The sequence below is a fragment of the Limanda limanda genome, chromosome 8 (genome assembly GCF_963576545.1).
Source record: "Limanda limanda chromosome 8, fLimLim1.1, whole genome shotgun sequence".
NCBI classification, from domain to species: Eukaryota; Metazoa; Chordata; class Actinopteri; order Pleuronectiformes; family Pleuronectidae; genus Limanda; species Limanda limanda.
Window position 1 is genome coordinate 23,890,339 of NC_083643.1, and position 20,806 is coordinate 23,911,144.

Here is a 20,806-nt window from a genome sequence, read left to right on the forward strand (position 1 = left end):
GCAATATTTTCATTTTACAATCTGCATTTGCATTCAACCCAACAGAGCTGTAGCCTACATCAGACCATGCATGAAATTATTTAGCACTCGATGTGAATGTGCCTCAAGAATTCAGTGTATTGTGTGAATGCTGTTTGAAATAAAAGCAGTTCAGCCGTAACACTGGCCACTTGTTTATCTTTATTGTGCTCTGAGAGGGGGCTAAAAGAAAGATGTCTCACTCTGCCCTTGTTTATTCTGTGCCAAAGAAGTAATCTCAAAGAATCATTAATGCAGACTAAAATGTGTTCTCATGTACCATCTGACACTATTATTGTTTTTAAATATCATCTGTGAAATGATGTATATTAATTTAACATCACAGGCATTGATCCCAGCCCAGTTATACACAGCTGCTCCCATAGAGGCTAGGGATATTTTGATTGAAATGTTATGTTGAGAAAGTATTAATTTAAGCATATAAAGTGTCACCTAGATTTCAAATTTATGGAAATAGGAAGATTTTGTAAAACATGTAGACAATTGGTCACTTTAAATTACAGCTTGGAATGCAGTAAGTAATACGATGACTTGCAATTTCCTTCTAAATTTTTACCCAACTTTGTCGTCAGCAAGTGTCTGTCTACTGTATTTAATACCAAGGTATCTGCAGGTAAATGTGTTCATCTTTACTGTTGCATGTGCTCATAAACACATCAGATGAGCAGACATTACAGCGGCCATTTGAGGTTAATAAATGATTAAACATATATAATCATTACTATACTATACTATAATGAGAATAAGCTGCAATTCAAAGTTGATCATTGATCTCTGCAACAGGAGTTGACAAAACAATCTCACCACAAAATCCATTTAATAGCTGTTTGTGAACTATCACTCTCAGATCACATGATCTGTTCTTTTCTTTCAGTAAAGCTTCATATATAGACGACAAGTGACGATAAGATTGTACATCACTGCATCAGTTTCATCTAAAATACAATAAACTACAGGAATAATGTAATTCTGTAAAGCATATAAACCACAATGCAGGCTCACCTAATTCACTTTTATAGTTTTACACATTAAAACTCTAAACCAAAGCATGTTTACTGCATCACGTAAAAGCAATTGACGATAGTTGATATTGACGATAGTTGATATGGTGCTCTCTCTCTCTCTCTCTCTCTCTCTCTCTCTCTCTCTCTCTCTCTCTCTCTCTCTCTCTCTCTCTCTCTCTCTCTCTCTCTCTCTCTCTCTCTCTCTCCCTCTCCCCCCTCGCCTCAAAAATAGGTCAACTTGCTCCCCTCAGCCAATCAGAGGGGAGGGACGCCAGTTTGAGGGAGGGGCCATATCGACCAAAGTCGTCCGGATAAAAAACCACAACGAGTGTTTCTTCGACAATTTGACTCTGAGTGTTTGTGTGTAACGTCCAGTGGCGCTGATCGGTCGACATGGCGGAGAACAGAGAGAAGAGCACGGACCAGATGAAGATGTGGCAGCAGGGGCGAGCCCGGCAGGTCGGTGGTGTTTCCCCGGGGTGGGACGAGGAGCTGTGGCCGCACAGCGCTGCCTCTCTCCGGGGCGCTGGGGGAGACTCGGGTCGTTTGGGGTGAAGCAGCTAACAGCCTGAACCTGCAGCTAGCTTGTTTTCATAGCACTAGCCAACCTGTAAACAGCTGTCTGCTAACCTGTCACGGGCTAATTGAGCCTCCTATATTAACCCACGAGTAACCACTGGGTGTTTTACAGTTAATTATTAAACAAACAAACAGCGAAAATGACCTTAAGCCCAGAGTGTAGAAGATATGAAGTGGGCCAGTGTCCAGCAGCTGAACTTCGACCCTGCTTGTTATGTAAGAAGAGCTCAGCACAGAAAACCTGGAAGTCACACTTCGTAAAAACACTGAAGCCACTCTGTGATGATTTGCATTGCATTGTTGCAGCTGCCTGAATGTTGTTGTAACATTCATGTACACGGTACAACTTCTCAGAATGCTTTACAGCTGTATGATCATAGAATAATCATTATTAGCATTATTTATGTGGTGGATCCAGTTATTACACGTTTCTCCTGCAACACGGCAGCTGTCAGTATCGTGCCAAATGAAATTTGGGGTTTCAAAAAAGAATCTGTCAGCCAATTCTTGGCAAACTTACTGTCTCTGCAGTACGAATAAAGGAAGTTCCCTGACAGCTCCAACACCTACTCTGTTGTAGTTTAATGTAAACGTCTGTGTGTTTTTACTTTGAAAATACAAGATCCATCATTTTCCAATTTTGTGTGAAATTTTAGAATAAATCAAATTGATCAGAAAATAATCAACAATATTGTCATTAATAAACAAGTATTGGCAGTCTCTACTATTACTTAGACATAATGATCTGCTTGCAGCATGACTTGAAATGTAGATTGTCATACATACAAACATGCATCTTTGGTACATGAATGTGTTTGTTTTCAGACGCCAGACACACTGACTACAGGAGCTGGTCATCCTGTTGGAGACAAGATGAACCTGCAGACTGCAGGACCTAGGGGCCCCTTGCTGGTCCAGGATGTGGTCTTCACCGATGAGATGGCGCACTTTGACCGGGAGAGAATCCCAGAGAGAGTGGTGCACGCCAAGGGTGCAGGTGAGTGTGGAACCCGGATCAGTTGCTACCATGCAGCCTGCTCTGTGCCATGTCTGTGGTTGGTTGACGTTGCACAATAAAGGAACTGTTGTAAAATTTTTGTATTTACACATAACTGTCAGATTTCATATTCTTATTGTTCCCCTATTACAAAAAGGAACCTGTGGCTTATTCCTCCTTAAGGAAACTCTAAATATGTACTCTTACAGGATAAAGAAACATTATTTTTACAAAAAAAGATTATTAATAATATAATAATTATTATTGCTATTATTACTATGTAGGGAAGACATAATAAACTTGTTACAGAGGAAACCAAACTTGTGCAAACTTGTTTAGTGTTCACTACTGGTTTTGATTCTCTTTCTTGGCACATTTTTAAATTCCTATTTTCTGCGGTAATGTAATCTTTGTGATATAAAAAAACTTAAATCATAGATTCTACTGCACATAGCACAGTACTGTATGTCACTTGATTTAAAACATAGAGTGGACATGGGATACGTAGACATTTTGTCTTTTGGGCTATGGTTTCACTTTTTTGTTTGAATACTTGAAATATTGCCATACTAAGCAAACACAGCATTGTTCCACATGCTGCGATGGTCATGATCCATTCATACTCTGCACCTCAAACTTAGAGACTTGGAAGACTGTGAACAGTTTTATCTGAAATGGCACAGTCGAAACCTCTGCCAAGGCCACACGGGTCAACACACGTCTGTACGGTTCTTAGAATAGAAACAAAAAAGGAAATAGTCATATAATCTGCACCAAATTGTAAAGACTCATAGATTTAAAAATCCTTGTGAAATCCTATAAAATGACACTGATGCAACAACAGTAACCCTACAAAGGCAACAGAACTATCTGACTATAGGCAAAAGGCAAATGAGGGTAATTCTTGTTTGTGGATTAGCTCCAGTCAAATACTAAACTATTCAAGTGCCAAGATCTATTCAAGGTCACTCACAGTCACAGGGAAGATGCTGAATTATTTATTTTGCCTGATAAAACACTGAAGTCTGAGAAGTCGGCCACAAATATTTGACACCAGACTTGTCTTGGCTGATAAAGACCTGTCTTTTTGTTTTTCCTCCACGATGCAGGGGCCTTTGGCTACTTGGAGGTGACTCATGACATCACCCGCTACTCCAAGGCCAAGGTGTTTGAGCATATCGGAAAGACGACACCTATCGCTATTCGCTTCTCCACAGTCGGTAAGAATAACCTTCATTGTGTTTGAGCATGATTTAAAGTCATTGTTTTTTGGGATTTACATTTCCCTTTTTAAATAACAAAAACACATATTTTGTATTCTTTTTAAAGATGGGATGGTTTTATGGCCTTAAACATTGTCATGTTTCCCACTTCCTAGCGTCTTTAAAATCCCATCTCTTTTCGGAAGCTTTTAAGAATGTTTGATATGCATATGTTTATACTGTTTTTAATAGTTTCAGTTTTGTTTTAGTAATTTTTTCTGTTTCTTATCTTACGTGGCCAACGCCCTTTTATTCAACTGCCAGGTCTGGTTTTGTTGTTAAGCACACATTTTTGAGAAAATTGCTATAATAAAGTTTTTTATCTTATCATTACTATTACTGCCAAAGTTATGCTGGAAACGTTCTTCACCCTTTCTTTCCATTGTAGAAGTGGATTGGAAAATACTAAATAAGTTGTGCATTATTTATTCATTTAGTTTTATATCAGTGATGCAAACAAATTGGCTTAACACAGTGGTCCTCTGATGGTGTATTAACTTCATGTTTGTCTGCTTTCATAAGGTTATAATGTTCAGACCTCTTCTTTAAAATGATATAACAGAAATGTGATATTTACTCCTCCAAGAATATATAATGGTTTTATCAGCTCTAAATTATGTTTTGAATAGGAAATGTGAAAGGAGTAAAAAATAGGCATGTATTTGGTATACTGCATATGTGTGTATAATTTGTGTGTTCAGTTTTTTGATTGTATGAAAATGGCACCACACTGGTGATCTCCGAATCTGATAGTTCGGCACATTTATAGGGTTTGGATGGTTAATGTACTATTTAAAGGCGCACAATGACATGCTCACTTAAAGTTACTATTGTAAGGGTATTTTGGGAAAAAAAGTTCTCTATTCTTACATGCCTTTCTATTGACTTGTTCTAGAGAGGTGGTATATGTATGAGAACAGTGTGCAACTGAAGGGAAAAGATGCGAGGAGAGTGGGGGGTGACATCGTGAGCCTGTCGGCTGTATGAAGCAAGTTATTTGAAATGTAAACATGTGGTTAACTGCGTAAATATCCATGTATACACAGGGAGTGCAGACACACACCTTTCTCAGCTGCCTTCACCATGTCACCTCTCTATTTTCTTGTTTTATTTTAGCTGGGGAGTCTGGATCAGCAGATACAGTGCGAGACCCCCGAGGCTTTGCTGTCAAGTTTTACACTGAGGAGGGCAACTGGGACCTGACAGGCAACAACACCCCAATTTTCTTCATCAGAGACGCCCTTCTGGTAAGTGGGTGGAGGGAATTCATGCAAGTGTTTCATCATTTTAATTAAAAACAAAAGTATTTAAACCAAACCTGTAATCCCAACTGTAGCTTGAATATGATCTGAAACATGATGATGTATGAATCAAGTGTAAAATACATCATGCTGACCTTGTGCCTTTTACCACTTACAGTTCCCGTCCTTCATCCACTCCCAGAAGCGCAACCCCCAAACCCACATGAAAGACCCTGACATGGTGTGGGACTTCTGGAGCCTGAGGCCTGAGAGTCTGCATCAGGTAACTGCTTCCTGAGCATGAGACTGTTCTTGAAGACAACAAGGGAATATATATATATATGACATTATCTCGTCCTCTGTCCTCTGTGCAGGTGACTTTCCTGTTCAGTGATCGAGGTTTGCCTGATGGCCATCGTCACATGAACGGCTACGGCTCCCACACCTTCAAACTGGTCAATGCTGAAGCAGAGGTTGTCTACTGCAAGTTCCACTTCAAGGTCAGTTTGAGTTTAACTTTATAGAGATCCTGCCTCCTGAGATGGTCATTGCTTACTTGTGTTTCATGTCATGTTTTTTAGACTGATCAAGGAATTAAGAATCTGTTGGTGGAGGAGGCAGACCACCTGGCATCCACCAACCCAGATTATGCTATTGGAGACCTGTTTAATTCCATCGCCAATGGCAACTTCCCATCCTGGACCTTCTTCATCCAGGTTATGACCTTTGAGCAGGCTGAGAAGTTCGAGTTCAATCCCTTCGATCTTACTAAGGTACAACTTCCTCCACAGGGTTGCTGCAGTAAACTGTATTATCGGTGTTACACGTTGTCAAAATGTTTGCTTACATGAAAAAAACGTCCCTGTGCGTGTCACTTTTGGCATTTATCTGATAATGGTGGTTTCTCATTCAGGTTTGGTCGCATAACGATTTCCCCTTGATCCCCGTGGGGAAATTGGTTCTCAACAGGAACCCAGTCAACTACTTTGCAGAGGTGGAGCAGCTGGCCTTCGACCCCAGTAACATGCCACCAGGCATTGAAGCAAGCCCCGACAAGATGCTGCAGGTAACGCCCCGACCGGCGTCCTCTTTTCTCAGATTGGTCTGACCAAAAGTAAATACAGTCAAAACAGTCTCCAAAACCCATAGTTTGCTGCCGTTATACAACCAAACTATGTATTCATAGAATAAATATACAGTGGCCCCTAAGTGCAAAACACAATGTATCTTCTAAGGGAAAGGGTAGGTACCTACTATCAAAAAGGCTCGTAGCTGATTGGACGGATGCTCTGTCCGTCTTTTTAACATGAAAGAAATGCTGACAAAATGTGTTTTTAAATGTTGTCTTTTCTCATTTGATGACAAACAAATTCCTTAAAGTATTACTGTTTTTGCATCGTTTTTTATTTATTGTTTGAACATATCCGTCCAGTATATGTCACATCCTAACCATGCTTGATCATGGAGAACACCTGAAATCATCAAGTCAAACTGGTTTTGTAACTTTTGGTGTCATGTTCCCTTAGAAGTTCAGCCATCTCACTGTGACTATACTCTAGGTCAGATGTTTTCATCAACTTAGCAGAACTAAAGCTGGACTGAATGTTTGTGAGTAAACTACTCAAAACCTAGATAAGCTTGCTTCATACTGATAAGCTTCAGGCACTTGAGATTGGACATTCACACCCACTTCTTACTGTAAATTGGTAAAATCTGAGAAAGTAAGAAACCAACCTTCGACAGAACCTCTCTTGCTTTTTCATTTGTTACACAACTATTTGTGTCTCGTTTCCACATGAGCGTGTGAAGCAATTTCTCCATTTTCAAATGTCTTTAGTGAAAACTGGCACCACTTAGTGTTGCAGTTTGGAAGATCTATGAATACTTTTCGTTCTGACAGACCATAAACCAGCCTTTGGTATACACTGCTTGTTTAACGGGACAGAGACCTCAGTAAAACACTGCTTTGTCTTCTCCCGTGCCTGTTTCCAGGGTCGTCTCTTCTCTTACCCAGACACACACCGACATCGGCTGGGAGCCAACTACCTGCAGATCCCTGTTAACTGTCCCTTCAGGACACGTGTGGCCAACTACCAGCGTGACGGTCCAATGTGTATGGGTGACAACCAAGGTAAGTCCCACCCGTGTGTCTTTTTTGTACAGGTAATAATTACGAAAATGGACAAATGTGTTTACCTACATCCGTGTTTGGAGTCATCGGAGGTTTTGGTGAAATAATATGTCAGCTATTTTTAGATGTAGACTGTCTTAGTCCTGAGATAAAACAGAAGTCCCTATTCATATTAATAATATTTGGTCAACTCTGAATTTAAACATTTTACTCTTGTCTCGAATATATTTACCAGAGAACTAGGGAGCTAACTGCTGCCCAAGACTTAGTTCAAGGATTAAATAATCTTCTACATTAAACCGTATGCTCTCTATTTTAATAACCAGTTGATGTCGTTAATGTAGTTTATTTAACTGTTCCACACCCATTCCTGAAATCTGTAGGGATGACAAGATACCAAATATTTACTAGTTTGCGATACACAATAAAAAACTAAACAATAAATCACACAGTCCTTTTACAGGCTCCTCTCGAATCATTATTTTGTCGTCTCAGTACTTTGTAGTTTTCAACCCTCAGCAATACTTTTTTTGCCTCCACCTGACTCACTGGTGCTTGGTCTGTCTGGCCTCTAGGTGGCGCTCCAAACTACTATCCCAACAGCTTCAGTGCCCCAGAGACCCAGCCTCACTGTGTGGAGTGCAAGTTTAAGGTGTCTCCAGATGTGGCCCGTTACAACAGTGACGACGAAGATAATGTTACACAGGTAAGCGTAGTGTCACCATTTTATGGGCATGTCTTCTGTGGCCAAGCCATTTGAGTTCACAATAGTTCAATCAGTGAGTGTTCTTGATTTAAGTTTATAAAATACACTTATACACACACGCTCACCCAGAGGAACAGAGCTTTACATTGACCAGGACAGGAATAGCTGCTTTGAATCTTTTGCCTTGTCATTGCGAACAGTATAGTGGCAGGGCACTGTATGGTTAGTTGAAATAAAGCATAATAATAGGTTTAGGTTTATAAACTGCTTTTCCTGTATGAAGGGCACCAAAATAATATATAATAAACCCAAAATTTGATGTGATCCTCTTTCCTCAGTTTCTGAGAGTGTCTCTGTGTTTATTATTTCAGGTTCGCACCTTCTACACCCAGGTGCTGAATGAGGAGGAGCGTCAGAGACTTTGCCAGAACATGGCCGGCGCCCTGAAGGGAGCCCAGCACTTCATCCAGAACCGCATGGTGAGTCAACTGTAGTGACCACAGTCTGTCTCACCTTATTGTTGTACATGAGACTGCTTTTATAAATCTGGAAAAATGTTGTATTTTTGTTTGGTTGAGCACCAAATACCGTTTTCATAAAACAGATAATCCACTTTTAAAATCACATTAATTGCACAAATGTATTTTAAAAACTAATGGTTGATGGTGGTCTTTGGTTTTGGAGGATGTTAGTTTACATATAGTGGCTAATATGTTTTCATGGCCTTTCTAAGTGTCATTGTCTGGCTCTTCCTGCAGGTGGAGAACTTGAAGGCCGTCCATCCAGACTATGGAAACAGGGTTCAGACTCTTCTCAACAAGCACAATGCAGAGGCTGAGAAGGTAAACACAGGTTTATGATTTGAACTCAAGATTAGGAATCCTGACAAAATTTGGAACAGTAATTCGTGAACCCCAGAGAATGAAGTTAGTTAGTATTTAGCTCAGTGAGTGCAGCTTCACTGAGATTTTCCAAATATTCATTAACTCCAAATATGTGAACATAAAATATTCTCTTGAATGATACTGTATGAAAATAAGTGAATTGACTTAAGTGAAGCCATTTAAAGACGTCTTTGAACATTGCAGGTAAGTTTACAAGTAGAAACTGAGGAAACTGGGCATATTGCTTTGTCATTACACCACTTCATCATTGTCATCCACTGCATATTCTGTACATTATAATGATACAAATATCTCTGTCTTTTCCTCTTTATCTTCCTCAGAACTCAGCTGTGCATGTTTACAGCCGTCCAGGTGCCTCAGCTATTGCTGCCGCCTCAAAGATGTGATGCCTTAGATTTCTGTCAGAGAATCATCCCCGACTCACATCAAATGCACTAATGTGATTACCAACAGCTTTTACCAGTAACCAGATTAGATATTACTTAACATGATTGAAATGTAAACCTTGTATTGTCAGGGTAAGAGTTAGTTTATTTTTAACTCAATCTGAACAAATGTTTTCTTTCAACATTCTCAAAGCTGGCAATATTCAAGAGGCTCATGATTATTTTTGATTAAAACATAGCTCATTGTTTGTTTATACCGCTTACCTTCTGCTACATTAAGCCTTGAAAATGATTTAAAAAATAATATTTTATTTGTGTTTCTGATTGTATGGCATATAATGAAATAATCCCAACTGCTGTGAAGTAGTTTGAGTTAAGATTGTTTCCAATAATTCCTCAGGTTGTGATTAAACTACTATGTTGTTATGATCAGATTTTTCTCTTTAAGTAAAGTTGAAAGAAAACGGGTACAGCAGCTGTCAACGTTCAAATAACATCTGCTAGGGAAAAAAGTCATTGTCATGTAATTTACATGAGAGCTACTTAAATTCAGAATTTGGGTTTTGAGTCTGTATTTGTGATTCAGGATTTACCCAGACTTTGCCGACTGTGGCGTTTTAGTTTTCACTATACGTAAAGATGAGTTTGAAGCTACTTTTCCTCATGATACATTGAACCACAGACAACAGTTTATTGTTAAATTCAGATGAGTAAAAAAGGCAGTAAGAAATCTCTAGATGGTTGTTTCCCGGCGTGTCTCGACTGAAATGGAATTCACCAAGAATACGTTTCCAGATGACATATTTTCTCACAGCTAAAAAAATCAAAAACACTCTTCTGTGCCTTTTTTTTGTACAAAAACTGGAAAATACAAGTGACTTTAACCTTAAATCTGACAGAATCTGTTTTTCTGGTTTGGATTTAAGACAAAATGGCTCCTTGTTAACATGTAGAAAGAGAGATAATGTATGAAGATTTAAATTGTCAGATCTACAGGTTGTGATACGTTAAAATCTTATATGAATAACATTCATATCATTGTTTCTGTGGGTTTAAATGGTATATTACAGATGTGACAGATTTTTGTCACTGGAGAAGTATACATGTGTCATGTTGGAGCAAGATCACAACGCTCTTAGCTATTCAAACCAAATGCATCGCTATCTAATACGAATTATCCATGTAACCTGCTGTTGTTGTGTACTGAACTCTCAAGTGATCTCATCTGAATGTCACTCCTTCTTTTTCAACTGAGATGTATACTTGGTCTGTATGAATCATTTTATAATCAAAGTTTATCCGCAGCTTTTATTTGTCTCCATTTCTTCCGTTCCACCTCTCCTTTGAATGCATCATGTAATACAGCATGAACAAAAGTTTGATCAAATATCTGACATTCTTCATACCCCCTCCTGTGTTTTCTGAGCACACTAACAGATACTGTCTCAGCCTCTGAAAAACTGATGTCCCTTGATCTGTGATCTAGATTAATCCCACTCTGCATCATCAACTGAACAATTATAACAATTATTCAACTAATTTTCTGAAAATATAATTGTTGAGGAAATTTTAGTTATGCATAATTTAGGCTTAACTATCCAAAAGGATGCGAACACATGTGTTTCTTTGGTTTGAATTAGCCCACTAAGGCCTGTTATAAACAACCTTTTTTAACCCAAATCATCGTGTTTGATGTTACCTCCGTTCTCTGGAGAGCCGCGTCGTTGCAACATGATCTGAGGTAAACGGGGACTTCCTCGATAAGCTTCACTCCTCTTATAGAGGCGTTGTTGTTCTTACATGTTGCCTTTAAGTCTCTGTTACTGTGTTTTTTTTATTGAAGACTATGTTGGCGAGATGGACGTATTGTCATTATAAACTAACCTTCATATTGCGATCGAGTGACGTCATATCACAACCCTAACTGATACGCTATATATTGCTACGTATCCTCAAGATCGTCATTAAGCAGAGTGGCGCAGCGGAAGCGTGCTGGGCCCATAACCCAGAGGTCGATGGATCGAAACCATCCTCTGCTAAGTGTTTTTTCTTTTTTTCTTACGCATTTGTTTTTTAATGTCAAAAACAACATTAAAGCGACAGTAGTATGGATTCCTATTTACAGACGTTTTCTGAAGCGTTATTATTATATTATTTAGAATTGTAATTCCCCCACACAATCGGATTAAAAGCCTTTTATTTAATGTAACAGTTTTACCTCAAACTAAGTGTTTTTAAGGCACGACGGTGATGAGATGTCAATCCATGCAATGATTCACCTTAACAACTTCTACAAGCATTCGAAGAAAAATAAGTTCGGGTTTTCCTGTTTAACGGTCAAACATGAAAAACGTGCAAAAAAACAAACAAAAAAACATCAGTTGTTGCCCCATTGTTTTAAATGCTTATTTTATTCTCTCTTCCTATTATACATCATGGTGACATGGCATATAATCTGCACACTTCACAATAACATATTTATAATGTATGTTTCTCTCATCCATTTTGTGGGTTCCCTGTGAAGGTTTGAGTGACACCTAGTGATGGCATTTGCAAATTGCAACCGACTGAAAGAAAAACCTCACAACCTTTGCCAAGAAGAACCCAGCAGAGAGAGAGGTTTTATGTTATGTCAAAACTTCACATAATGCAGGAATAACAATTTAGATAACGTTATTATTTTAGATTGTCCTATCATTCAGCAGGTGAAACTATTCTTCTAATAAAACTATAAAATGTCGTGTCCTTGTTCCCTAACATTTGTTTACACTGTTTGAAGTGAAGAAGCCGATCTGAACCGTGAACCCTCTTATTTGCCCTGAAATCTTCCCCACATCTGGGACTTTATGTAAAAAATAATGTATAATGCATCTATTAAAGGTCCAGTGTGTACGATTTAGGTGAAAAGCATCTGTTGGCTGAAAATTGAACGTACAATAATTCTAGTGATGCTTTCACAAGTGTGTTTCATCTGAATTGTACAAATTGTTGTTTCTTTACCCTAGAATAAGCCATTTAAATTTAAATACCTTATATATCTACGGAGGCGGCCGTGTTTTCTACAGTTTTCCAAACTGGACGAACTAAACAACTTTAGAGTTCATATGACAACTGAAGGCAGGTTCTCTTTCATGTTTGGAAGGGGAGGTGAGATGAGGGGTATTCAGCTGCAACATGCAACTTCACTACTCAATGTCACTACATACCGAACATTTAAAACGCTAGAGAGAAAGGTTTGAATCCACATCTTGAAGACACCTGGCTTCCACAAACTTTTTTGAATACAGTTTACAGCATCGTTCCTACTGATGTGACCTACACACAAGTTACAGGCAAATTTTCTGTTAATTGTGTTGGATGATACTCGGCCAGAACCTTTATAAAAGTTCTTGTCACGGTGGAGATAGTGGCGTTGTCATATGTTTTGCATACCTGTTGTAAAGTGGGACCTTTTATACAGACTCAGGTTCCTTCCAGAACTAGATTCATCCCTTGTGGCCCCTAACAGGCAACATTTCAGATGAGCTCCTCTGCACCAGCACAGCCTTGCCTCTACTGTTCCCTACCGCCACCTTCCAACACAACCACCTGACCCACACCACAAGGACCGCTAATCAAATTGAAGAGGACTGTTCTCCTATTGCCCGTATCTATTTGCTGTCTGTTTTCCTGGCTTCTCTCTCATACAATGTTCGGTCTCTCTCTATCTCTATTTCAGTCTCTCTGTCAGGCCTCACCACATAATGACAGACCTGCTGTGTATTAAAGGACCCTGCCCATGCGTCCTCGCCCGGTCACCGCCCTCTCCGTGGGCCTTTATAAGCGTCTCTAACAGAGGGGGGCACTAATTTCCAACGAGTGATTGTACACAAGGACTAGCTGTAGTTCGCAAAGCAATCTATTCTGTTCGAGACTCCTGATTTAACGAAGCCATGGACAACCATTCATACAACTTCCCCTCCGACTGCACCCCGCTCACCAACTGCAAGTCTGCCCGTAAGCCGGGTGGATCCACCGTGGTGAACATGGGCAACGCTGGTAAGAGTCCCCCCCGAGACTATCTCCTCTGGTCGCTGTGCAACACCTTGTACGTGAACTTCTGCTGCCTGGGATTCATGGCTCTCATCTACTCCATCAAGGTGAGCTCTTTGTCTTTTACTTTTGTGCCAGCCTTAGTGATTAGTTTACGGTTGGGACATTATTTTCATATTATTATAACGTACCAATTAACCAAGAAATTTGTCAAAAGGGAGAAGGGAGCATGAGCGTGAACTTTTTTATGTTTGAATAAGGATGTCGCAGCAAGTATTGGTGGACACACTATGATGTATAGATGGATTCCAAAAATAAAATAGTTCACTGTCATTGGAAAATACTTTAATTTGACATCGACACTTTAACTGTTCTTTTAAAGTGTTTAAAATCAGATTGATCGGATCCAAAAATCAGTTTGACTAAATTATGTTCTTTTGATAATAACCAATACTTGTAGAATTGTTTTAAAGTTTTAAGAGGTGAGTGATTTTGTACACAGCAGAGGCATAAATATTACATTTTACTATTTTGAAACTTGTTAATAATACAATACAATGCACCACTAGATTTTAAAAATGCAACTCTGATGCAACCCATCTGCAACAAAACCATCTCTATAATGATTATAAAGCCCTCTGTAATGCAAGCTTAGCAGTACCAGACAAAAGATGTGTCAAACTGCCAAGAGAAACACACAACAGTTTGCAGTGTGCCAAATGCCATATTGGGAAATGAAGCACAGACCGATTTCTCAACCAACAAGTGGGAACACGCTTTTACTTCTCTGCCAAAGTCAAGGTAAAAATTGCCATGTCAGGATTTGCCGTACCAGAATTTTGCAACAGGTAGAGTAGATGCCATAAAAAAGGTTGTTTAGCATTTGGTCCGCCGTGTAGATGTCATGCAAATAAATTTGTTGTAAAATGGGGAAATGCAGTGTGTGTATAGGGACCTGGTATTGTCCGTGGTCAGCTAGCACACACAGGAGAAGGTTGGTGTGCCCTTCACCGCAGGAATGGGGCTGTGCAGAAACAAAAACCTAAACAAAATCTTTCTCACTTGTAAGACGACCAAAAGATCCTTGAACACTGCCAGTGCAAAGCAGGGTGGGACTGTAAGATCACCTGAATATAAAGGTTACACCACAGATGTGTGGGTACCCTTTATTTAAGTCTTTTATATCCGTCTGTGTGTAGGGTGCCGCTCTGAATGACAGGCCAGGCCCTGCATTGGCTCAATGCTCAAATTAAAGACAGGGACTGGCTGCCTGTCTGCATGGGGAGTTAAAAATGGTGTAATTGGCATCTCTCTAATGGGCAAGTACTCATGGGAAATTAGAGAGTGCTGGGGAAAGATTCTGCCCAGTCTGCTTCAAAAAATACTAAGATAGCCTTGGAAGCAGCTCAAAGATTTCGCCAAGTGTTGTACAGTCTATCTTCAGTGTGTGTGGAAAAACACAGAACTATGGGAGAAGTTGTGATGAACTGGTTATAAAGAAAAACACTTTAAAAGTTAACTTTATAACATGTCTTTGTTTGGTCTACACTTAGCTACTGTTTACATGGGCATAAACACAAACTGTGTGTGTGTGTGTGTGTGTGTGTGTTTGTGTGTGTGTGTGTGTGTGTGTGTGTGTGTGTGTGTGTGTGTGTGTGTGTGTGTGTGTGTGTGTGTGTGTGTGTGTGTGTGTGTGTGTGTGTGTGTGTGTGTTTGTGTGTGTGTGTGTGTGTGTGCAGGCCAGGGACCAGAAGACCCAGGGTAACCTGCAGCTGGCCCAGGAGTGCTCGGACAAAGCCAAGTGGTACAACATCCTGGCGGCCGGCTGGAACATGCTGATCCCTCTCCTGGCCGTCGGCATCCTGGTCCTCCTGCTCGTCCACCTGGGCTCGTCCCAGGGCTCGTTTGACTTCCTTGGAGAGGACGGCCTCAAAAACTTCTTCAACCTGTTCAGTTGGTAGATCGACTGGGGGGAGGGAGAGAGAAAGGAAACAAACAAACAAACACATCAATCTCAAAATGTCGACCCATTCACATTCACCGTCAGGAAAAGGCATTTGATTAGGCTCAGCAGATTAGGTCAGACGTGACAGCTTCTTTTAACCTTAGTCAGAGTTCAGCATGTGATACAAGTCTGAGCCTTCTTTTCTGTACGGATGTCTGAGACTGCCGAGCTTTTGAAAACCTGTTCAGTATTAAAATGATCCTATTGGCAAAAGTAAGTGTAATTTGGGGTTGTGTGTTATAGGGATGCATTGATAATGAAGTGCTGAAATCAAATATTTGTCAATTCGAAACTAGACAGGAAATTTGACCTATATCTGAGAGTTACACATTTAAAAAAAATCATAAATAAAGCGTAAGACTTTTGAATAGGTCAACCATGTGATACATTTTCAGCCCTGTGATTTAACATTTCTCCTAATTCGTATTTTGAATTAAAAAAAAAATTAGTATCAGTACATTCCTAATTGTAATGTCACTATCAGAGGCTGTTCAGCCTGCACCTGCCAGTCTCTCAGAAATGGTTAGAAATTTGATGCACAGATTGAAGATGCCTGAAATAAAATATAAAACGAACAATGACTAAGAGCTGAATCCAGACTGAAAGACTGATCATGCAGCTACTCTGAGTCATATTTGTTGTTATTTATTGTATTTATGATGAATGGGGAATTTGGATAACAGCTGGAGTTCCCTCTGGTCAGCGCAGACAGAGGAGAGAGAGAGAGAGAAGAGAGAGATAGAGAGAGAACAGAGAGGGAAGAGAGAACTGCGGAGTTTGAAGACCGTGATGATGAAAAGCCACTTTAAAAGGACGATCAACACCCACCTCTCATTGACGGTCCTCTATTTTATGTCTTAAATAATTTTTTTTTAATTGTATTACTGCATCAATAGGCTACATATATTTGATGTCATTATTCATGTATTTTATTCATTTATTTGTTGTTCTACGTATCTTGATCTTCTTCCAACCTCTTGTGAATGAGCTTAATAAACAGATACTGTGAACTCAGTATTAGAAAACAAACTAACCTTCTTTTTCTGCTTTTACCAACTACACCAAAATGTTCAGGTCATTTTCAGATCACCTCTCAGCTAATGAACACAGGGATGAAGAGATGAAGGTTCAGATGGCGGTTGCGGTTCTGCTGCAGCACCTACACCCAACTTTACAGGGATACTTATGGGCTCCATGTTCGAGTTTGATCCTGGGGTGGTGTCTGTGTGAAACAGGCGAGGCATGGTTGTTTTCATCCCAGCTGTGAGCTCGCTGCTGTACCAGCTATAAACAGAACATACCATTTAAGGGAAGTGTGTATGTGCTGTCCAGCTGTAAGGCAGGGCTGCCCGGGCAGACCACTACAGAGGAGTTAACAGCAGTCTGAAAGCCTGCAGCTGTACGATGGCTCGTGTCCACTCCTCCAGTGGTCCTGGTAAATCTACAAAGCCTGAGTCTATGCTTTTTGCATCACCATCACATGTTGTGCTGGAACAAATAATAATAAATTAGAACGCTACAAAAAGTCAAAAGTCCATGTTTCCAAAGACCAAACATGGCAACCTATCAGGCTTTTCAGGGGGCGGATCAAGAAAATAATATTTGCTGTGTTTAACATTGCGAAATAGGGTGTTTTCAATGATTCACGAATGAAAAATTCATGGTTCCCGATGAAAAAAAATCAGACATGTTCAGGGTGCTGATATCTATGAATGTGTGAAATTTGGTGCGGCTTGAATTTAAGGGGACAGTTGGGCTTGGGCCAAATTTCTCCTAAAGATTTGAACTGTGTGTACAATGTGTAGCCATTGAACATCTCATACAGTATGTGATGATTAAAACAGGGGGGGGCGGCAAAATGTAAATCAAGCAAGAAGGAAGTGATAGCTGAGAACGATTCCAGTCAGTACACGTCAGAATTTTGGAATAAACCCAGCGGAGAAGCTCTTGAGCAATACAGAAACTAAATGTGGACGCCATACCCCGTTGAGGTCTGATTTCTCCTGCCTCTCCTTCTCCCCTGTCTTTGATAACTTGGGTGTCCTGCTCCTGCTGACCTCCCACCCTCTGTAATGCCATCATATTAGCAGCCTCTCCTCTGCTCGCTACTTTATTTATACATACCCAAATCACAGCCTGAAGCTTCCAACTTTCTATTTTCCTCCTGTGGTTTGAGAGAATGACTTACAGATGTCCTCGAGCAGAGGAGAATTACAGGCTTGCACAGAGGGAGAGGGCAGGAACTTCTGCCTGGAAGACATGCTGGAAGAACACACACAAAAATGTTTTTACTTACAGTAAGCGGTATGTTTTAGACTTATCATAAAGTCTGTGTAACATGATTAGGATGAATAAAACAGTAACAATCAAACCAAAGTTATAGGAGACCTCAACCAAATTGAGCTGCCCCCCCTTAGCCACCTGCCAAGGGAGCAACTCTGAGATAACGCCCAGACTATTCAAAGCATTTCATTGCAATCTCATCTGAATTGTGACACATATACAGATACGACACACAGAAGTGTTTTTAAATGACACCCCTGTTCACAGATCCCGGTGGAGAGAGCAGGACGTGCAGTACACATAGTCACACGCAAACATCCTGTCACGCACACACATTAAGTAACTGTTGATCTGAGCCTTTGTTTCCTGCTGTTAAAAAACAATGGACGACATCACTGCTCTCCAAAAGTGAAGCCACAGTGTCTTGATTGCCCCCTGCTGGCTGGCTGGTTGTAGTATACAGCATAAACCCTGCCTCTTCAGTGTTATACAGTACAGATCAAATACATATTTTCTCAGTGGTTTCTGTCATTGTAGGTAGTTCTTGTCACACTAATGTTTGTACAAGTGATAGTTTTTCCAGTAAGTTTTTTTTTTTTTTTTTTAAGTTATTTGATGCTATAGAAAGATTGACTCGATTGCCCTTCCCCAATCACAACTGTGTGGACTGTGGATCCAAATTTCTAAATTGCCGCCAGATGGCAGTGTTTGCATCCGGGATATTTCTGGAAGGTGGGATGAAGTGGAGACGTGTCGCCCATCTACAGACACCATCTTTGAGCTCTGATTCATTGTTTGCTCCTGTTGAGACATGCTGATCACCACATTGGACTCTTTATGAAACTCATATTTTTTAAATCATGTGTAAAAGTTAGGCACTATCTTGCATTTTTAAGAAGTAACTGTAATCAAATGTAAACTAACCATCCTCTGAAAGAAAATTATTAACGTCTAAATGACCAACGTTTCCAAGTTGCAGCAGGGTTTCACTGTGTCTCCTGACATTTCAGATGTGCTCCTCCCAGCCCGGGGTTTAACTGCAGACAAGTGGAATCCTCCGGCTGGTAAACAGACGAACACATTGTCTCAGCCCGTATTTTTAACAGATGCATGTCGTACAGTGACTGCAGGAAAGTAGCAATGGACAATTCCTGTCATTGACTGCTGAAGGACACAACAGTAAACAACTGATTATGTCCAGTTCTATAAGAGATTTCCTGAACACGGGAGGTTGTAGCTCTAAAATACCCAGACCATAAATGTGGGATTGGGCACAGAGTTTAGTCAAAAGGTTGTAAACTTATTGTATCTATGCACAGCCTGCTACATGATTTGGTTACAGTGCCTGAAACATGGAACAGTAGAAGCTTTTGTGTGATGTGACCTGTAATTAATAGAGCCGTTAAACTGGTTTCCACAGACTTTGCTCTCCCAGTTTCAACAGCAAGATAAAGTCAGGTTAAGCCTTTATCAAAAATATTCATAGATGTTAACACTATAAAAGAAAACACTGGCCACATTAAGCTATTAGCCTTACTCCCATTCTGAATAAGATAAGCCTTTTTTTATCTAGAGTTTTATTTGTCGTGTAAATGAGTTCATAACTCACAACAGTTTTATAACTAGTATTTTAAACTGCAGAGATCGAAGTATTAAATTATCATTATCTTGTTTTCTTTCTGTCTGAACATTTAAACGGCGAACGTGAACACGGTTCCTTCACGGCAGATCAGTGCAGATCAGTGAAATGTGTCCGAACACAAGCTTGCCAACATCTGGGATGCATTATGTTTCGACTGATGTGTTCCAACTGTGTGGACTGTGTCCAAATGGAACACACTTGTGCATTGAACAGGTTATATGCAGTTTGCTGTGTGCATCTTCACCACCCCTAGTGAGTGGCTGATCCTGTGGTCTGCTGAACTTCAGAAATGTTCTGTAAATTTATGTTGCAAAAAATAGACAAAAACATGTGACAACCAAATCATAATCAGGTTCCTTTTTCTTAAGAATATGCTTGAAGCCAGATTCAACTTTGTGTTTTGCTTTTCCTCTGCTCCTCTTGCTTCCACTCCAACATTCCACCATGAGCTCAAGACGTACAATGGTGGACTTGATCTAAAACAGATGATCAACATCACTAGAGGGAGCAATGCTCAGATTGGTTAGAAGTTTTTCTCCACTGATCCTCTTCCTCCATGGGTCTTATGTAACTGAAAACGCCCCACGGTTAAAGCAAGTCTCATGTTTCCACTTCTTTCAAGCACTTAAGATGTTTTCGTGCTTCACAGACAGACTGCACACCCCACTGAAAGGCCCTAGTCCTGTCAGTATTATATGCAGTACGCATTGTCCATTATCATTTCTTAAAATGTGCAATTACAGAGATTTACCCGGAACACTTTGCATGGTTATCCCTGGGCCAATAAGTGAAAAGTCATTGTTTGTTTGAAAGAGGAGATGAGGAGAATCATATTACTCATGTACAGAGAAAAATCTTTGTATATATAATTGTATTACCAAAAATGTACACATTGCCTTTGAGGTACACTATGTACCTGTACAGTGTGGAAACTTTTTATATTTTATCTAAGTAGGCATATTTATATAAGTATAAGTTAATGAACTGGACAGTTATCTGGAGAAATCCTGGGAGAAGAGAAAAAAGCTCATTATCAAATCCAGTGACAGATTTCTAATACATATAATTCTTTAAGTTAATTTGGAAGTCATTTAATCTCGTCTCTTCATTATTTTCCCACATGTTTTTATGTACGTATGTATTTATATGTAGTATGATTAAAAATATGATACAATATCTAAGAGGTTGTATGTGTTTGTAAGTAAGGGTTGTCTTGTCACTCTAAGAAGGGACGGGCCAAATGCCCACACAGAATAATTATATATGTATGATATGTTAGCATGCATATAGATTCCTTAGATTTATTGTATCCACTGCGGTTGTGTTGCTATTCTTCTTGGTGGCCTCCTTGCAAGGGAACAATGTCAAACTTTGCAGCAACACCACTCAAAGTTTACATAACTTCCCACCTCCACCCCCACTCACAGTATCAGGCACTGATGCTATGTTAAGGAGGTAGACAGAGACAACCCCCCCCCCCATCCCCCTCCCCCTCCAGGCCTCTCCTCATAAAAACCCTCCCACTGAACACACCCACAGGCAGCCAGGAGTCCGGACACCTGGGAGAGTCTACGACACGGGGGCGTTTCCAAAC

At 40.0% G+C, this 20,806-nt stretch overlaps 2 protein-coding genes across 2 annotated transcripts; both read left to right on the forward strand.

Annotated features, from left to right (window-relative positions):
* Positions 1–1,369: 1,369 nt before the first annotated feature.
* Positions 1,370–10,559, forward strand: cat (catalase). The gene is made up of 13 exons (XM_061076822.1): positions 1,370–1,502; positions 2,448–2,619; positions 3,729–3,839; positions 4,998–5,128; positions 5,301–5,405; positions 5,497–5,622; positions 5,704–5,895; positions 6,036–6,188; positions 7,115–7,253; positions 7,829–7,959; positions 8,331–8,438; positions 8,718–8,801; positions 9,185–10,559. The coding sequence occupies exons 1-13, from the start codon at positions 1,437–1,439 to the stop codon at positions 9,248–9,250; spliced, it is 1,584 nt and encodes a 527-aa protein (XP_060932805.1). The 5' UTR covers positions 1,370–1,436; the 3' UTR covers positions 9,251–10,559.
* Positions 10,560–13,038: 2,479 nt separating this feature from the next.
* ifitm5 (interferon induced transmembrane protein 5) lies at positions 13,039–16,271 on the forward strand. Its single transcript, XM_061076832.1, has 2 exons — positions 13,039–13,389; positions 15,022–16,271. The coding sequence occupies exons 1-2, from the start codon at positions 13,183–13,185 to the stop codon at positions 15,241–15,243; spliced, it is 429 nt and encodes a 142-aa protein (XP_060932815.1). The 5' UTR covers positions 13,039–13,182; the 3' UTR covers positions 15,244–16,271.
* Positions 16,272–20,806: the final 4,535 nt, after the last annotated feature.

Bases quoted from the DNA above. Each gene is read 5' to 3' on its own strand.
- cat (XM_061076822.1), top strand. From the start codon at position 1,437: ATGGCGGAGAACAGAGAGAAGAGCACGGACCAGATGAAGATGTGGCAG. The intron at 5,896-6,035 runs GTACAACTTCCT...TTTCTCATTCAG, and splicing joins ATCCCTTCGATCTTACTAAG to GTTTGGTCGCATAACGATTT. The intron at 7,254-7,828 runs GTAAGTCCCACC...TCTGGCCTCTAG, and splicing joins GTGTATGGGTGACAACCAAG to GTGGCGCTCCAAACTACTAT.
- ifitm5 (XM_061076832.1), top strand. From the start codon at position 13,183: ATGGACAACCATTCATACAACTTCCCCTCCGACTGCACCCCGCTCACC. The intron at 13,390-15,021 runs GTGAGCTCTTTG...GTGTGTGTGCAG, and splicing joins CTCTCATCTACTCCATCAAG to GCCAGGGACCAGAAGACCCA.